Source organism: Microtus pennsylvanicus, chromosome 2 (assembly GCF_037038515.1).
Source record: "Microtus pennsylvanicus isolate mMicPen1 chromosome 2, mMicPen1.hap1, whole genome shotgun sequence".
In the NCBI taxonomy this organism is placed as follows: Eukaryota; Metazoa; Chordata; class Mammalia; order Rodentia; family Cricetidae; genus Microtus; species Microtus pennsylvanicus.
This window is the reverse complement of record NC_134580.1, coordinates 118,885,196-118,904,408: the sequence shown is the minus strand read 5'-3', so window position 1 is coordinate 118,904,408 and position 19,213 is coordinate 118,885,196. Positions and strand designations below refer to the sequence as shown.

Here is a 19,213-nt window from a genome sequence, read left to right as displayed (position 1 = left end):
TTTGGAGTTAAGTTGGAAGAAATAGATATTGGACATATTAGGTCTAGGGTGTATTAATGACTGGCCAGATTGAAATCTTCATTTAAAACTCTTCATCATATAATCAGGAACATAAGCAGGGCATGGTGGCACACACCTTTAATCCCAGCACTTGGGAGGCAGAGGAAGGCAAATTGTTTTTTAGTTTGAGGCCAACCTGGTATACAGAACAAGTACCAGGACAGTCAATGGCTACACAGAGAAACCCTGTATCAAAAAAAAAAAAAAAAAAAAACAAAATAAAAAAAATCAGGAAAATAATTACTATAAGCAGAAATTACATGGCATTTATGAGGCTATATTAGATAAACATTCACAGACAGAACATACATGTCAGGTCAATCATAGATTTATTATGTTTCTTACTTTAGTATATAAAGCACAGATGGGATATACAGTCAGTAGAAGCCCTCACAAAGAATAGACAGAGGAGAGGAAAGAATTCTGTTGGATGTTTTTACTCTTTTCCCTTTGTCCTTTGGATGTTTTGGCTTTGGGGGGGGGGCTGCCACTCAGCTCCCGAGTAAATCACACACAGAGGCTTCTTATTTCTTATAAATACCAGGCCTTAGCTTGGCCTGTTTCTAGCCAGCTTTTCTTATCTTCAATTTACCCATCTACCTTTTGCCTCTGGGCTTTTTTTTTCTGTGACTTCTGTAAATCTTACTTTCACTTTTACTCCTTGGCTGACTGTGTGTCAGGGTGGCTAGGTGGCTGGCCTTTAGTGTCTTCCTCTCCTTGTTCTCTTGCTCTTCTTCCTTTCCAGATTTCTTCTATCTATTCTCTCTGCCTGCCAGCCCTGCCTATCCTTCCTCCTGCCTTGCTATTGGCCATTCAGTTCTTGACTTAGACCATTAGGTGTTTTAGACAAGCAAAGAATCATGTATTCACAGAGTTAGATAAAGGTAGCATAAACAAAAGCAACACATCTTAAAAAAATATTCTTCAACAAAAGAATTAGTATTTTCTGAACCAAAACAAAGTATGTCTTTATAGTGAGAATTTCCTCCACAATATAGTCCATGACCTAAATCGCTCCCTGACTTCTAGAAGCTTATCTAGTTCTCTAAAACTGTCCTCCATTTTCTTTGGATTGCCTCTATTTCAAACAACTGTAAGGCAAGCTAAACTTGTCTTTCCTGTGCTCAGCAGTCTGTTGGAGAGATTCCCTTCAACTTGTCTTGCAGTTCTCTCCTTTTCCCAGTTTCAGCTGCTCAGTTATTTTATTGCCATCTAATTTATCCTGCCAAAATAAACAGTCATTTGATACTAAGACATTGGGAGACCAAATACCTGCAGATCTCAAGAGTATATAGCCACAGACAGGTGGTATAATTCTCTAGCATCTGTTTCCAAGCGTAAGGAACTGTTGAGTTGCTACAGTTAACTCATCCCTGTAAAACTCATGAAGCTGTTTGAGCAATCAATCAGTGGTTTCAGGGATTAAAAGAAATTTCCTTTCCATAAATAAACATGCTCAAGTTGAGTTTAATTTCTATCTTAACGATTATATTTCTTCTAATAACAGTATTGACCCACATGGTGTATTAAATCTACAATGTACAGTATTATACAGCAAACTACCTGCCACGTTCACCTGCCTAGGAATCTTCCATTTCCCTGAAAATGATCACAATTTGATGCTTTTGATGTCAGAATTCATTTAATGGTCGTCAAGAACATGATTTACCATATGAAGTACACAGCCCCACTTTTTTTTTCAGAAAGAAAAGAAAGGAGGAAAGGTAGGAGGTAGCAAGGGAGAGAGAGAAAGAGGAAAGAAGGTTACATTAAAGAATAGAGAAAAAAAATATAAGAGCAAGGACCTTTCAGTACCTCCAGTTAACCATTTAAGTACATGGCCATTAATTTAACTGACCATTTTCTTCAGATTCAACAGATATTTCCAATCTTTATTTTTATTTACCACATTTATAAATTCAGTTCAGCAATGCCTGCTAATTTTACCCAAAAGATGCGTTAATACTTCAAAGCCAACTTCAAAAATACAAAGGTAGACCTAACTCCAATCTCAAAATGACCAGATCAGAGCATTGTTAGAGCATTTCTGAAGACTGGATAATAGCTAGCTAGTTTAATATGCAACTCATAGTGTTTTTCTTACACATGTTGTTTTAGGGTGATCACACCTTTTACTTTCTGTGCTAAAATGATGAATGCCTCTTCTGAGCAGCTGAAATGGTGTCTTCTTCTTGTTCTTATTGTTTCCTTTTAAAAACATTATCATTAGGAATACCGATAAATTTACCAGCACATTCTTTTCGGATATTAAAATCTATATATTCCAAGATATACTTCTGGAATCTTATATGAATATACATTTTGTAGGTTTTGCAGACCCTTGCATATAAAGTCAACTATTCATATTGACATTTTTTTTATTATTCTCAAGGACACATTTGCTTTGTTTTCCTATAGAGATCAAGTTAACTACCGGTTTTATACATTTTTCTACTCTTTGAATTTCAGCTTCCTCTTCTGCCAATAGAGTCTTGGGCTAGAGGGAACAACTCAGTGGCTAACGTGCTGGTTGTGAAAGCACGAAGACCTGAGTTCAGATCCCCAGCGGTCATCCTTGTGGAAAGCTGAGTAGCCCTGTGGCTCTGAGTCCTAGTGAACTTCACCTGTACCCTTGACACAGCCTAGAGTCACCTAAGGAGGGAGTCTCAGTCGAGACGTTCTCAGACCGAACTGGCCCATGAGCATGTCTGTGGGGGACTGTCTTCATGGCTATTTGAAATAGGAAGGCAGCCCTCTGTCCACAGCATCACTCTCTGTGCTGGGGCTGTATAAAATAAAATAGCTAGCTGTGCACGAACATGTGAGAGAAATAGCAAGCAGCGTCCTCTATGGCTTCTGCTTGAGTTCCTGCCCTGATTCCCCTTATTGATGCATTTGTGGGTCGAAAAAAAAAACGTCTTTCTCCAACAACAAAGTGTGGCTTTCCAAATGTGTGGAACACTTAGTGCTCTTCTTGCAAACTGTGCAGCTACCACTAGTGTGAATTTGCAAGCAATGCTGAGGTCTACTCAGCCTGCTAAGCCTTCAGAAAGATAATGCCTTTCCCACCGTACAACTTCAGCAAGGTTGCAATCTCTGTGGAATTAAAAATCTTATATATTCTAGCCAAATTAACTTATTCGAGGGCAAATGAACTTACTCTTGGGTATTTACATTGTATAATGCTCACAGTTTTATTTTCCTGGTGTAATTGGGATGTAATAAAGTCAGGGAATGCTGGGGGTGGGGGGGAGGGCAGACAAACAAAGACCTCCAAAGCCAGATTTCCTTCAGAACACTGGTAAGAAGATAGATTAGATGCACGTTTTCTGAATCATCTGTCTAACTTGATACAATTTATAAGGGTGCGATGTTCTCAGCTATAGGTCATTAGGTTACAAGGAGTAAAATGAGTCTGAAAGAACAATGTTCAGGAAAAACACACGGAGTAAGCGCCTGAAAATGAATTCAATCTGAAGATGCCTATGTAGCTACGCAGGTACGCTCACACAGACAAAGGTGAAACGGCGCTCACCATGTGCTCATACTGCCAATGGAAAAAGCAATGTACACTATTATGATAAACTTGTCACTGGCTAGTTTCTTTGCATAAAGGCTGAGAAAGAATGCAAAACAAAGAACTCTGAAGTACTTACAACTGATCGGAGATTATTTTCTTTCACCAGCTTCAAGGATGATTGATAGCAATTTGCAAGGTCTTCCTTGTGGGAACCATTAATGTGGCCTCTGGCTATTGGCCCTACGGTATGGATGACATCTGCAAATGCAAAAGAAATCACAGGATCAGTGAAGCACTGTTTACTTTTCACCCGACTGGTGCTTTATTTATTTTAGATATTAATGTTGGGGCCTGGAGACAGCGAAGCTGAGAAATATTGATGACATAAACGCTCCATTGCAAAAGATTCCAGGGACCATACCCTCACAAAGTAGGCTACATTCCCAGGAAGGTGACACCAGAAAAAAGCATTTCAGTACCATTGAACTGGTTCATGGGTATTGGTCAGGTCCAAGGGTGACAGATCATTGTATAAGATATACCCAATTGGCACCCTGGCAGAAAACAGATCCTTGGTGGGACATAAACCGAGAAATAATTGCCTGAAAAATGATCATCTGAATTGACAGGGGAAGAGAGAGTCAATGCCAGACACGATTCTCCTTATAAATAAGACATTATATGATATTAAAAGGACCTTGAAAATATCACCAAGAGGATTTTTATCACAATCATGATCCTAAAGCGAAAAGCTTCAAACTATTACTAACAGTTTTAACTTGTTCAATCTCCACGAACACGAGCAATACCAGGAATAATAAATAATATGTACACGTGCTAGCTGATGCTTAATTCCTTATTTTTATCACTAAAACTCTCACAGAGTAATCTGTTCCTTTTAACCTCCATGTAGGTAAAAATAGAAAAGTAGACAGTTTTTACTTTTGTATTTAAACCTCATGCACTCTGTTATTTTTTTTTTCATTTTACATACACAAGAATGCTTGTGAGACGTGCTGGGACTGAACCACAGCCTTGTTGTGCACACAAGCTACCGCTTGATTGACAGTTCCAGGTCCCACATTTTTAAGTCTTTCTTTAAATTCAGAAGCATTACAAAATAAGATTATCCTCATTTCAAATTAAAAATAAAGATTAGAAGGAAAGAAAATTTGAGCCAAATTACTTAAAATACTTTGTACCTTTTGCTTCCTAGTTTTATATGTTAATTGAATAATTATGACATCTCACTGACATAAGTTACAAGAACTAATCAAGTTTGATCAAAGAGATAAATTTTGGCCTGTATTAGCAGACTATTATAATGAAATGAAACTATTTACTTTGGCTAATCAGCACCACTTAGTTTTAACAAGGACAAGAATAAGAAAGCTTTGTAAAAACAGGAATATGGCACAGTTAAAATTGTATGTAAAATTTGAATTGAGACCCATAAACCACTATTGGGGGGAACTTCGCTGGTCTCCTGACAAACACAGAGACTATTATATGATATTTGAGAACGGCCCTCTGAGCAGGATTTCGACGATTAATTCTAAAACAATATTTAAACTCTTGCCAGACAGTATTAGAGATGATGTTGTATGATCAAAGTAGGCAGAAAATCTACACCATTGCGCTCATGCTGATCTTTCACAGGTGGGTCTGGATCTCATTGCAGTGGAATGACCCCAGCATAGAAATGGAAAAGAAAGTGGAATTGGGTTGCACACAATGAAACAAAGCATATAATGGTAACATTATTTAGCAATAAAACAACGTAAACTACATATAGTCAGGAAATAGGAGCTTTGTCTCCTACATAATAAACTCTCCGAGGACTACGTTTTTATTTTTATGTTATTTTTTCAATGGATGCTAGACTACAGGGGAGCAGGGCCCACTTTATTTGATTGCATCTGGTTACTTGTTTGTACCCAGATATGATGTTCCAAATCATCTAATGAATACAAACGTGGGATGGTGCAGGGGGCTGCTCATTTGTTCCCAGTTGCTCAGCCCTGAAATAATCAGACAGAAACTATATTATTTAAATTACTGCTTGGCCCATTAGCTCTAGCTTCTTATTGGCTAACTCTTACATCTTAGTTTAACCCATCTCCATTGATCTGTGCATCACCACGTGGTTGTGGCCTACCAGCAAAGTTTTAGCGTGTCTGTCTCTGGCAGTGGGTCCATATCTTCTCCGGACTCTGCCCTTCTTTCTCCCAGCATTCAGTTTAGTTTTCCCCGACTAGCTAGGTTCTGCCCTGCTATAGGTCCAAAGCAGTTTCTTTATTTATTGCTGGTATTTACAGCCTACAGAGGGAAATCCCACAACAGTAGGAAAGTTGGATATAAACACACTGAATCCTATAAGGAAGTATCCCAGCAGGTATAATCATATATGAACTAAAATTCAGACTCTATGGGGTAAAATTAAGACATACCAGCTACTTTATTATAAGGCATCTTTGGGCATTTAGTGTCCCCTAATGACTTGTGGCTTTACTGGAGGGAGCTACAGAATGGCATTGTTCAAATCCATTTGACGGCTGGAACTTGTATTATGCATGGTACTCATAGAAGACCAAGGTACACAAACTAGGTTTTTGGGAAGGTTGTAGGGCCACTATGGCACCCTCATTCTTACTGAACAAGTTGAGATCTGGTTTCTCCACCACCCCTTACTTAATGGGACAATGGGAAATGGTCATGTTCTCCCTGTCTTGCAAATAGAGATGATGAAGAAGTGCCTCTTATATGACACTATAAAAGATGGGTCTACTTGTTTAGGGAAGAAAGGGTCTTAGAGGCATTAGTGGGAAGACCCGTGGTAGGGTGGAGTCTACAATAACTGGTAGTGGTTACAAAATGAAATCCCTCCCTGTACTTTCTTTTAACCATCATTGTATACATAACTTAAGTGGAATTTTTGAAAAATGATTCCATGTGTTTTCACAGCTCTCCATTTCATTTAAAAGTCAGAGGACAAACGGCCTATAAATGAGCTTCCCCAATATCAAAATATTGATTCCTATGCTTTATGCTCTATATTAAATTTATAACATCCAAGATCAAGTGTTTTTATTGACCAACACAATGACCTCTCAGATTCACAAAGCTGGAGGTGAATCGATATGAGACTTCAAGGGAAATTCCTTTCATTATCTTAATTGTTCATTTTATTTATTTGTAACTACTCTACATTGAGTTCTGTTTTTCCTGTTATGCATTCCATACAGCGGCACAGCTTTTAGCTTCAGACTCATCACGGAGTGATCAAGTACCCATGCTAAGTCCTCATTTATATGAGCTCCTGACTAGGTTTCCTTATATGTAAAACAAATAAGCTGTTTTTTGATGTCATTTCTTCATTGTTGCACAGTATCACTAGTATTTAATATTATAAGGGAGGCAGACTTGATACGTGGATATCAAAAAAGTCAACAAAAACCAAAAACAAAACAACAACAAAACTACTTGAACATGGTTAGGAGGCCCAAAGTTTTTATCACAAAGATCTTTTTTTTTTTTTTTTTTTTTTTTTTTGGTTTTGGTTTTGGTTTTTAGAGACAGGGTTTCTCTGTAGCTTTGGGGCCTGTCCTGGAACTTACTCTGTAGACCAAGCTGGCCTCAAACTCAAAGATATGCACCTTCCTCTGCCTCTTGTGTGCTGGGATTAAAGGCATGTGCTACCACCGCCCAAATAGAAACAAACAGCTCCTGTAACTTCAAGGATCCTTTATATTAATTTATATTTTTAAAACTGAATAGCATCTTCACAATGTGTAGACACATATGCATGAAAAATTCATGGGCAATGCTTTACCTTAAGCCTGGATTCTGAATCCTTTGGGACAGATAATAAAATGAGAACTTCTAAATTCAATGCCTCATGACTGGCAAGACGCACAAAATGATGAACACCATTGCTCATGAAGGCAGCCACAGCATCCAAGGGACCTTCAGCACACAAATAGGAGTGTGAGAAGAACATTGGGCTGTATATCCTGAGATCAGACAGCCATGTAGAAGACCCAAGTCTGTCACCATGAGCTGTGTGAACTTGGACAAGATTCTTCCCTTTTTGGGGTTTCAGTCTTCAAACTAAAGATGGACTGTGTCAGCCACATCTTTCTTGTTGCTGTGACAAATATCTGAGAGAAATGGCTTTCCTCTTTTTTTTAAGAGGAAAGAGTTGTCTTTGCTGATGGTCTCAGAGGCTTTGTTCAATGGAGTGCTTGCTCTGCTGCTGTCCTATGCCAAAGCAGAAGCAGAGAATCATCACGCATGTGTGTTAGAGTATGTGGTGGAAAAGCAAGCTTATCATGTTGCGTCTATAAAGATGAAGGGAGAAAGGGCTGGGACAAATATATAATTCAAGGACAAAAATAGTTTTGTTGTATTTGATACTTATTTTACTCTTTCTAATATTTAAAAATTTTTGTGTATGGATGTTCTGTCTACTTGTATGCTTTCACCACATAGGTGTCTGCTACCCATGGAGGTTAGAGAAGGCACCAGATAACTGGGGACTGTTTTTTAGTGGGAACTGAACCCTGATCCTGTGGAAGTGCCACCAGTACTTGTCTGTGTACAATATTCAACTTATGTAAGTTAGGAAGTTCCTACTAGAAAATTAAAATATTAAAATAGCACATGACTTATTAAGTCACATTCCCTGATCCTGTTTATCCTGCCTGTATAATACTTGCTAGTTCACATTTCAAAGATAAGCTTCTTTTTATTATAAATATGAAAATGTTGAGTTAAGAGAAGAAAAAAGGCACAATAAATTTAAAACCGAGAATCTATCAGGTATATCTTGGTTTCATTTTGTTGTCATCAATTATTTATCTTTATGAGAAAATTACTTTAAAGTACATACGAGTGATAGGTGGCACATAAAAGTGCAAGTTTCTGCTTAATATTTAAGGAAATGGAAATACTAATTATCTTCATTCCACTATGAAGCTCACTTTCTTGAGTTGTTTATATATTTTGGAGATCAGTCCTTTTTCTGGTATGGGGTTGGTGAAGATCTTCTCCCACTCAGTAGGTTGCCTTTGTGTCTTATTAACTGTGTCCTTTGCTTTACAGAAGCTTCTCATTTTCAGGAGGTCCCATTTATTCATGGTTGCTCTTATTGTCTATGCTACTAGGATTATACTTAGGAAGTTGTCTCCTGTGCCCATGCATTGAAAGCTACTTCCCACTTTCCCCTCTATCAGGTTTAGTGCGGTCGGATTTATATTAAGGTCTTTAATACATTTGGACTTGAGTTTTGTGCATGGTGATAGATATGGATCTATTTTCATTCTTCTACATGTTGACATTCAGTTATGCCAGCACCATTTGTCAAAGATACTTTCTTTTTTTCCATTGCATAATTTTAGCTTCTTTGTCAAAAATCAGGTGTTAATGGGTATGTGGATTAAAGAAATTAGACATTAAAATTCTAAATAACCCAATTAAAAATGGGGTACTGAACGAAACAGAGAATTCTCAACAGAAGAGTTTCAAATGGTCAAAAGACACTTAATGACATGTTCAACTTCCTTATCTATCAGGGAAATGCAAATCAAAAAAAAAACTTTGCAATACCATCTTACACCTGTCAGAATTGCCAAAATCAAAAACACTAATGATAGTTTATGCTGGAGAGGATGTGGAGTAAGGGGAACACTCATCCATTGCTGGTGGGAATGCAAATTTGTACAACCACTTTGGAAATCAGTGTGGTAGTTTCTCAGAAAATTGGGAATCAATCTACCTCAGGATCCAGCAATACCACTCTTGGGAATATACCCAAAAGATGATCAATCATACTACAAAAGCATTTGTTCAACTATGTTCATAGCAACATTATTTGTAATAGCCAGAACCTGGAAACAGCCTAGGTGCCCCTCAATGGAAGAATGGATAAAGAAAAGTGTGGCACATCTACACATTAGAGTTCTACTCAGTTGTAAAAAGCAATGACATCATGAATTTTGCATGCAAATGGATGATCCCCTGAAAAAATTTGGGAGCATGAGGGTGGGGGGGGAGGAAGGGGGTAAGAGGAAGAGGGGGAGAGAAGAGGAGGGCTGGGGAGGGGTTGAGGGAATGGGATATTTGAGATGGAGATAGGACAGATATGACAACAAGGAAAGTGATATCTTGATTGAGGGAGCCATTTTGGGGTTTGCAAGAAACCTGGCTCCAGAAAAATTCCCAGGAATCCATAAGGATGACCCCAGCTAAGACCCTAAGCAATAGAGGAGAGGGTGCCTGAACTGGCCTTGCCCTGTCGTCAGACTGATGATTATATTAAATATCACCATAGAACTTTCATCCAACAACAGATGGAAACAGAGGCAGAGACACACATCAAAGCACTGGACTGCGCTCTCAAGGTCCAGTTGAAGAGGGGAAGGAGGGAGAGTATGAGCAAGGAAGTCAAGCTAAGGGTTCACTCACTGAGACAATGTGCCTTACCTAATGGGAGATTACCAACTCCATCTAGACTGGGAATTAATGAGCATGGGATAAAACTAGTCCCTCTGAATGTGGTTGACAGTTGGAGCAAACTGAGGGTCCAATGACAATGGCACTGGGATTTGTCTCTACTGCATGGGATCCTATTCTCTTTGGATGTATACCTTGCTCAACCTGGATGTAGTGGGGAGGGCCTTGGACTTTCCACAGGGAAGGGTGCCTTGCCCTCTCTTAAGATTGTAGAGCGGTGGGGGAATGGGTATGTGGAGGGAGTGGGAATTTAGATTGGTATTTTTAAGTAATAAAATGAAATAATAATAAATAACAAAAAAAACTCACTGTCAAGCATCACTGTATAAAACACTAAACATGTTTAAGTAAACATGATAAATGTATTCACTCTATTACCAAAAAAAAGGAGCATTTTTCACTTACATGGTTACTATCTATTTTTAAAATTTTAATATATTTATAGTAAGTAAATAGAACCCTCCATAGTTATAAGCAATATATTTTAGAATTATTGCAGTAGCCAAAGAATTGAAATAAGTGTCAAGAAATTTTAGAGATAAATAGGGTGGGATAGAAAACAATCTGCTCCTCCATGTTTAAGATCTGTGCCCAAATGAACAGATTAATGTGAAGAGACATATTATCACAAGATAATATTCTTAGCTATAAACATTCACAAGGTCACTACAAATTGATGGAGTTTATATATATTTCTATATGTCATGGGCTTACCAAGAATTTCACTACCCGACCCTTCTATTTGTATATATCCCATGCCTGATTAGCTACAGTAATAGTGACGTAAGAGATTTCTGCAAAACACAATGGTTTTAATGTAACAATCACGTCTATTATTTCAGATGTTCTTTGTGGATCAGAAATTCTGAAAGGGAAAAAGCTAGGGGTGTGGCTTAGCATCTGTCATGCAGCTTACGTCAGCAGCTGCCTGCCTAGTAGTGGGAGAAAATAATGTTCAAGGGTTGGAGGGGTCTCATTCTCTCTGACAACTTCAATGATTCCCTGTATAAGAAGCATAACTCTCTGTATGTTTGGTTTTCCTCATAGCATGGCAGCCATACAGAATTTTACTTACATAGAAGCAATGGTACCTTATAAAAACACAACTTTGGAAGTCACACAAGCACCACTAACACATTATTCTGTTAACTGTAACTGTCAGGGGTAGGGGGAGCACTTTGTTTCAAATGGAGTGATACAGTCTCTTTCTTTTGATGAGAAGAAATCCAAAGCCTTTGTGTACATGTTAAAACCACAGTCCCCGGTTTTCCAGACCCAGCTTTGGGAGGTGAGTTTTTGTTATACATATGATACATTTATCAATTACAAACTGTAGCATAACATAAATATGAACCCATAAAAAGACTGATATGATTAATTCTATCCCCACTAGAGAGTTCTCTGGCCTATTATCTTAATGAGTCAACTGATGATTCAATAAAAGTCAGACCCTGACAAGACAGGAATCTGAGATGAATATATTTATTCACCATACACAAAATCTAGTTTAGAGACCGTGGCGTGTTTGTGGCTTCTAGATTGGAACACCTGGCTCGGCCTAGTGTTGTTGGTTCTTTTGCATTAGAATCTGGCAAAACTTTGTGGACACAGAAGAGATCAGGTGTGCAGCTGTAGAATCAGAATCCTAAGTCTCTGGGAGCCCTCATATGATCTCACCTCCCCAGTGTGTCAGGGGGAAAAAAAAAGCAGCCTCTAAGCACTGTTCTCATTCCGCTCAGGAAAGCCAAGAGAACAGAAATGTAATTTGTGCATTTAATCAACATTTCAAATGCAGCCTCTTGAAAAGGTGTGGGAAATGTGGGGGCAGGCCCTTTTGTGTCTCATCAGACTCGAGTGTGGCGAGACAAATGGAACCTTTTCTGTTCATCTATTTCTGAAATCAATCAGTTGATAAACCAGCTCTTGTTTTTTAAGCCCTGGGCTCCCCCATCCCTATTTATCCTGGGAAATCAGTCTGAACTACATAGAAAAGAGGGGAGGATAGAAGGTTGCCGGGGGGGGGGGGGGAGTACACAGAAGAGCCCCTCATTGTTTCCAAAAGGATAAATTGAAAACTGGGTGCGTGGGGTACCTAACAAATACTGAAAGCAGTAGTGCTATTCACATGGATCCAATCAGACTTCCGTGTGGCAAAACAAATGCAGCTCAAACATTCTGGGAAAGCTCTTAGCATAATGAATTCTAAAACAAGTGTGAGAGCGCATATAGGTTGCTCTCATCCTTTTCCAGCGGAGGAGTGACGGTGCTACATTCATACTGTTAATGAACAGTCAGACCAAGTATGGAATCAATTACATGTTGCTTTCATTCACTCCACTCTTGTATTCATAAGTATAATCGGTCCATCTAACAGTCTGCATAATGATGCCATGCCCTGTCAATCATATTCAAATCATATGAATTCTGAGGAGAAAGCCAGCACAGAATTAAACTGATTTCCTTTTCTGGAGATAAGACCAGAAAAACCAAGCGCTAAAGGTACTATTTGTAAATCTTATTGACCAATTTATATGATAAGCGACACCAATCTATGACCTGAAAGAGAATACTTCAAGTTCAGTTAACAGGGAATTGAATTGCCACCTGATCATATTACAAAATAAATGCTACTTTTTTTTCTTCAAATATAGGTCAATGTTTTTATATACATGTTTTCAAAGCTTGTTTTTTTCTTATTATATTTCAAGAAACAATGAGTTGTCTAGAAAATGTTCTTTTCAAGGTACAGCAGACTTCGGTGGCAACATTAGTCAGCTCTTGCCTTGCATCGGATTTCTGAGTTTTGGTTATTCTTTTACATTTCTGCAGTTGCATGATGAGTTTTATGTTCGTGGAGACTATTGTCATCCAACGTCTTGAATGAATTTAGAATAGCTAACAGTTACATTAATTTGTAATTTGGTATTCTTTGTCTCTGGGACTTGGCTTTTCTTTCTTTCTTTCATTCATTCTTCCTTTCTTTCATTTTTATTATTAAAAATTTCCGCCTCCTCCCCTCATCCCTTTTCTCTCCCCCTCCCCCCACTCCTCTCTCCCTCACTCCCCTCCCCCTCCCTCTCCAGTCCAAAGAGCAGTCAGGGTTCCCTGCCCTGTGGGAAGTCCAAGATCCCCACCCCCTCCATCCAGGTCTAGGAGGCTGAGCATCCAAACAGGCTAGGCTCCCACAAAGCCAGTACATGCAGTAAGATCAAAACCCAGTGCCATTGTCCTTGGCTTTTCAGCAGCCCTCATTGGCTTTCCTTTTCCTCTTAAAAAAAAAATCACTTTTGGTTTTCTTGCTCACCTTCCTTGGTACTATTATAACTGCCTATATCTAAGACTAAGCAATTACCTCATAACCAATATCTTCATTTTTTAGCTGATTAACTCACACCAACTACACTGTAGAAGCTCAAAAGAATGCATCAAAGCCAACTGGAGGGTCAGCCAGTTTTTTTTTAACACTGTTATGTTTGGGACATCATATGCTGAAGACATGCTTCACACTTCATTGACTTCAAAGCTATAAGGTTTTAAGCGGGGGTTCTAATATATAATTCGGTCACTTTGTACCCAAATATATTAAAAAGAAATGTAAGGGACAAGTTCATCTTTAATTTTGTATTAGTTTCCACCCCTTACCAAAGATCCATTTAAGACTGTCCTTGTTCAAGAACAATAAAAAGTTGACTTTGCTAGTCCTGTTTCAAACTAAGTTCTTATACATAGCCATTAAAAATAACACACATTGTGATGTATGTATAGGGAAACCCTAGAGCCAGCCACTTGGTACCTTTGACATTTCACAGGATACTAAGGGCATTCAGATTATAACAGTGTTGTTTCCAATAGAGATGGGTCAAGGAGGGAGTGTGGGAAGCTGAACTCCCCACAAAATCCCAACATTCAACATCAATTTACAACCGACTCAAAGAGAACACATCCTAGAAGGAAGTGAGTCAAAGACATGGCATTTCTATTGCTTCCAAAGGAGGGGTGAAGGGGAGAATGCAGCCCAGACAGACAATATGACTTTTTCAAGGAAGATGATAAAAAGGCTTTTGTTTTGCTTTAAGACATGACAGTAACTTTGTCTTTTCAGAGACATGTAAAAACAGCACTGTATTAGGATTCAAAGAGCAAACAAGAGCTACAAATTCCATACGGTAGGCAAACATGAATGAATGTAAATCTCCATTGCAAGGGCAATTCTGAACACACAGGCTAGGCTAGAACTGACATGTTTTCAGGGGTGTATGTGATCCACGCAGGCTTGTACTGAGGTCCTGAATGCACACCCATTCTCAGCTCCCACCAGAAACCCAGAGGAGAAAGATTCTTCTACAATTGTTCACTTACTCATGGATTCTGTATCTATTAGCAATGACACTTCACTGGGTGCTGGGGTTTGGGGACCAGTAGCCGTGACTGGCTTGGAAACTGCTCTGTTGCCTAGGCTGGTTTTGGATTTGTAGCAATCATCGTGTCTCTCTTTCTAAATGCTGGGATTTCAGGTTGTGACACCATGCCCAGAAGTGCCAAGTTTATGAAGGAAGCACTCCATTCATTCCGACCATGTGGCTCATAATTTTTTTCTGGTTCTAGAAATGTCCTGGAACTTGGAGTATCCTGTCCACAACCACTTGTTTGTGAAAACGCCTTCCATTTTATGAGACCCAAGGAAAAAAATTAGCCTCCCTAAAGATGGGAGTCAGGATCCTATCATAGGAAATAACTTCCAGCTACTTCTCTTCTTTTGATTTCTGATTAACCATTTATATTAATGGTTACTGCTATGATTTTTAACATTTCTTCAAAGACTGGCTTCAAAGACTATTTCTTTAAATAGTATGAAATTCTTCCCAAAGATTCCAAGCACTGACTGTCATTGGAGGCAACCAGATAGAACTTCATATGCTTGCAGATTGTTTCTGAGGAATTATGCTTCTGCATCTCCTGTCTTGCTGTGGCACCACCATGCTTCCTCTGCAGGGTACATGACTGATCTGTGTCTGTGTTTCCCACAAAGCCAAGAACTCTATGGGAACAGTTGCTTAATGGATAATTAGTGAATCTGTGGATGATGAAATAAAAGTTCATCCAATTGTTATCTGTCTAATCAGAGGTGATGCAGTAGATGAGAGAAAACAATGAGGTAGAAAGGATTGTCTTAGCCTGGGCAAGCAATGGAATCCAGTTATGCTGGTTCTGATCATTCAACATGAAGTTTAGCAAAACCAAGGAGCTGTTTCTTCAAACAGTCACCAAAATGTAGAAAGACATTTCCTAAGAACTACGCTATGGATGATTGGGAAAATTAAGACTCCAACAGTATTGTACTACAACTAAACCTATGAGATTCTTTCCACAGAGTTCTCTGAAAGAAAAAGAAACCAAAAAAACAATGAGGTAATTCCTTTGTCTTGCTTTGCAAGAGGCAATTAAATAACCACATTTTGTAAAAGTGACATTCCCTTCATTTACATATGGCTTCTGTTATAATACATTCCCTTTGCTTTAGAGAATGACTTTGTTTTTTTGAGTCACAAAATGGACTGTGACTTTCTACAGAGAATTTCAAAGTATTAAGAGGAGCACCACTGACATTTCTTTAAAGTAGCAAGGGGAAGGCGATACTTATATACAGGGAATCTACATCTCCATCAAAATGAATCTGACTTGGAATCTTTCTGAGAATGTTCAGTGCATAGGTAAGCTCAGAACAGCACAGTGCCGATATATTTTATCTGTACTGCATCTGTGTGTGTACCGTTCTACGAGTGGTCTCCCTCACCACGATCTCGAAGAACACGTTTATTTAGAAATGAAGAACAGATACTTGGAACATGGCATTGGCATAACTTCTAAAGAAAAGAATGTGTGTGAATTTTGGTACTGGGAAGCTGAATTATTCATGAGTTCAACTTATTCAAATTCAACAGTATGACTGAAGTGTGGGAGGAGTGAAAATTATAAAATATTTAAGGAAATTTCATTAGGCACCTTCACAAGAGTTGTATGCTCTAGAAGAAACAGGAGCAAGGTGGTTCTGTTGTGAGACTCCAGATCTGTCTACAGCCTCACCTACCTCTCAGAAGGGGCAAACTCAGTCCATCCAGAAGCACCTTGGTGGGTACTGTGGAACTGGGCATTAGCACTGGACAGACAGTTATGTAGGAGTTTTTCTTTCAAATGCAGAGGGGACACCAGGAATGAATTTACCCAGTTTTACAACCCAAGGAAGTACTGTTGTTTTTCTGTCTGTTTGTTTTTTAGCCTCTGAAAGGAAAACCAAATGCATGAGATTTATTTTTTTTTTATTTTTTTTATTATTTGGTTTTTCGAGACAGGGTTTCTCTGTGGCTTTGGAGCCTGTCCTGGAACTAGCTCTGTAGACCAGGCTGGTCTCGAACTCACAGAGATCCGCCTGCCTCTGCCTCCCGAGTGCTGGGATTAAAGGCGTGCGCCACCACCGGCATGAGATTTATTAAGGGTAGCATTTGTCATTTACTGCTGGTGGCTACAATGCTGTGTTAACATTTATTCTAACTCACACCCAGAAAAGCCAGCATTCGTATTCTGCACGAGCTGTTTTCAAGTTTGGACTCAGAGCTACTCAGAAGATACTGTGCTATGAATGAAAAGGAAACACAATGAACTGGGATTCTGGCACTTGAAATTTTGCTTTTATTGTTCAAGGTTCCTCCCTGTGTTTGGCCTCTGTTATAGCTCAATAATAAATAAATAAATAAATAAATAAATAAATAAATAAATAAATATTTAAAATCTTTAATTTTATTTTTATATGGACTATTAAAGTTATTTTAATTCAGTGCAACTGTTTCATGTGCAGTCTTCAGTGTCTGAAGAAATGTTTCTTTCTTCTGCAAGGTGGTGGCCATGACAGTTCTACGCTTCTATTTCTTAGGGAAGGAATATTTCTTTTTTTAAATAATACTTTTTTAAAATATTTATTTATTTATTTATTTATTTATTTATTTATTTATTTATTTTGTATACAACTAGCCAGAAGAGGGCACAAGACCTCATTACAGATGATTGTGAGCCACGATGTCGTTGCTGGGAATTGAACTCAGGACCTTTGAAAGAACAGACAATGCTTTTAACCACCAAGCCATCTCTCCACCCTTGAAGGAATACTTCTTACCGAGTTCTCAAGGATTCAAGGATGAAAGGCTGTGATCATTGCTATGAAGCCAGTTGCTTCTAGTGGGGAAGAGCAGGGCAAGACTAGATATTAAAGTACGGATTCCCCAAGATAGTGTGAAGTAAGTCAGCACAGATCTTTAGGGATCATTAATTCACAGAGCTATCATGGCATGGTATTATTGCCTCATTCCTCATTCTATATAGAATGAGTTGCTAACTGCTAACGGGAGAGCAGCCAGCCATTAATGTGGAGGTAGAGAATTCTAGAATATTAAAAGAAAGCCGGCAGATTTCGATGGCAATTTTAGGGAGAAAAGAGAGACACGTGTCAAAATTGATTCCAAGGAAACTGACTCTGAAACGGAGTGTGTCAGGGAATTAGGGAAACTGAATGCTACCTGCTCCCCAAATTATTGTCATGTTTGCTAGGCTTCCTGAGGGCTTACCAGCTCCTTAAAGGTAAACCACAGGACGGAAGTAGGGAACAGAAAAAAGCATAACTTTTGTTCTACAGACAAAGGTAAGTAATTTCCAAGCATTGAGGTAGATTTTCATAAAATTTCCTTTTCTCTGCCTATGTTGGTCCTGACATAGAGGGGAGGATAATCTACCAAAGAACCTTTCATACCTGAGTATTAGGAGAACAGGATCCAAAGAGTGTGTGCCTCTTCAACACCATTGAGTGGGAACCATTAGTACAAAATCAAACAAACAGAACTAAAATACTTTGTCATAGTAACTCAGAAGCCAGGAATGAAACCTTTGCATAGAAGTTCTAAAAATTAATCAAATGATATCAGGATTTAAAAAGAAAAAAATATTTCTAAGTATATAAATAAATCATGCTGGTGACCAGTTCTCTAAAATATGCCATCCTGTAGGCTCATCAGTAAGCATTCTTTTATTTAGAAAAAGGGTCATGGCTGATGTGATGAGATGACTAGAAAAGAATATGATGAAAAATTAATGCTGTTAAAGAAGAGGTAATGATAGTACAAAAAGGAAGAAAATTATGCTATAGAATATCATCTATGAAGGGAAAAGACTGTCAATGGAAAACACAATCATAATGTCAGAAATTTGCAAAGCAACTAGCCTTCATAATGCTTTAAAAAATTATTTATTTTTGAGGATGGAGAGATGAGTCAGCAGTTAAGAATGCTGGTTATTCTCCCAGAAGACCTGGATTGGATTTGTGGCGTTCGCAACCAGCTTTAAATCTAGTACCGGGTGATTTTAAGTCGTGTTCTGACCTCGATGGTACCAGGCATGAACATGGGTCACAAACATATGTGGAGACAAAATAACCACGCACATAAAATTATTTTGTGTGTGTGTGTGTGTGTGTGCGCGCGCGCGTGCGTGCGTGTGTGTCAGAGAGAGAAAGAACGAGAGTGAGAGCAAGAGAGAGAGAGAGAATATGTTCGTCTAAGGGCAGGTGTCTGAGGAGCCAGAGAAATTAGATCTCTTAGAGCTGGAGATGCAGGTGGTAATGGGCTGCTCAATTGCAAAGGGAAGGTGCTTTGCAAGAGCTGTATGCACTCTTAACAGCTGAACCACATTTTCAGCAAACAAGACTTTGTGATATAAATGCATGGCCACTCAGTCTCCTAAAGTGTAAGAAGAAGACTACTATTTAGCTGTCAAGTTCATTATAGAAATAAATGATGGATTATATGTGAAAATAGCAAGCACAGTGCACAACATGCAGGAAGCTATGAGCACTGACTTTGGCCTTATTAGCCCTCCTAAAATACTATGTCCATAGTGTGTCTAGCTAGGATTGCTATGTGATCTTCCATAGTTTATGTATTTCATCATTCCACTCGTGTCTTTAAATGCTAATCAACTGGGCTCAGATTTCCCATTTTTCCTGTTTCTTTGTCCCTTCCTGTTCTTGCATCCACACTCTTCTTCTCAGCCTTGCCTTACTATTGTTATAGTCCTATG

The 19,213-nt window shown here is 38.7% G+C and overlaps 1 protein-coding gene across 6 annotated transcripts in view; it reads right to left on the bottom strand.

The window, feature by feature from the left end:
- Nucleotides 1-19,213, bottom strand: part of Macrod2 (mono-ADP ribosylhydrolase 2) — a 1,861,794-nt gene that overhangs the window by 777,066 nt on the left and 1,065,515 nt on the right. For all 6 annotated transcript variants that reach the window (XM_075962323.1, XM_075962324.1, XM_075962327.1 and 3 more), the window contains exon 6: nucleotides 3,717-3,838. In XM_075962323.1, coding sequence (XP_075818438.1) covers nucleotides 3,717-3,838 — 122 coding nt within the window. The remainder of the gene's footprint in view (nucleotides 1-3,716; nucleotides 3,839-19,213) is intronic.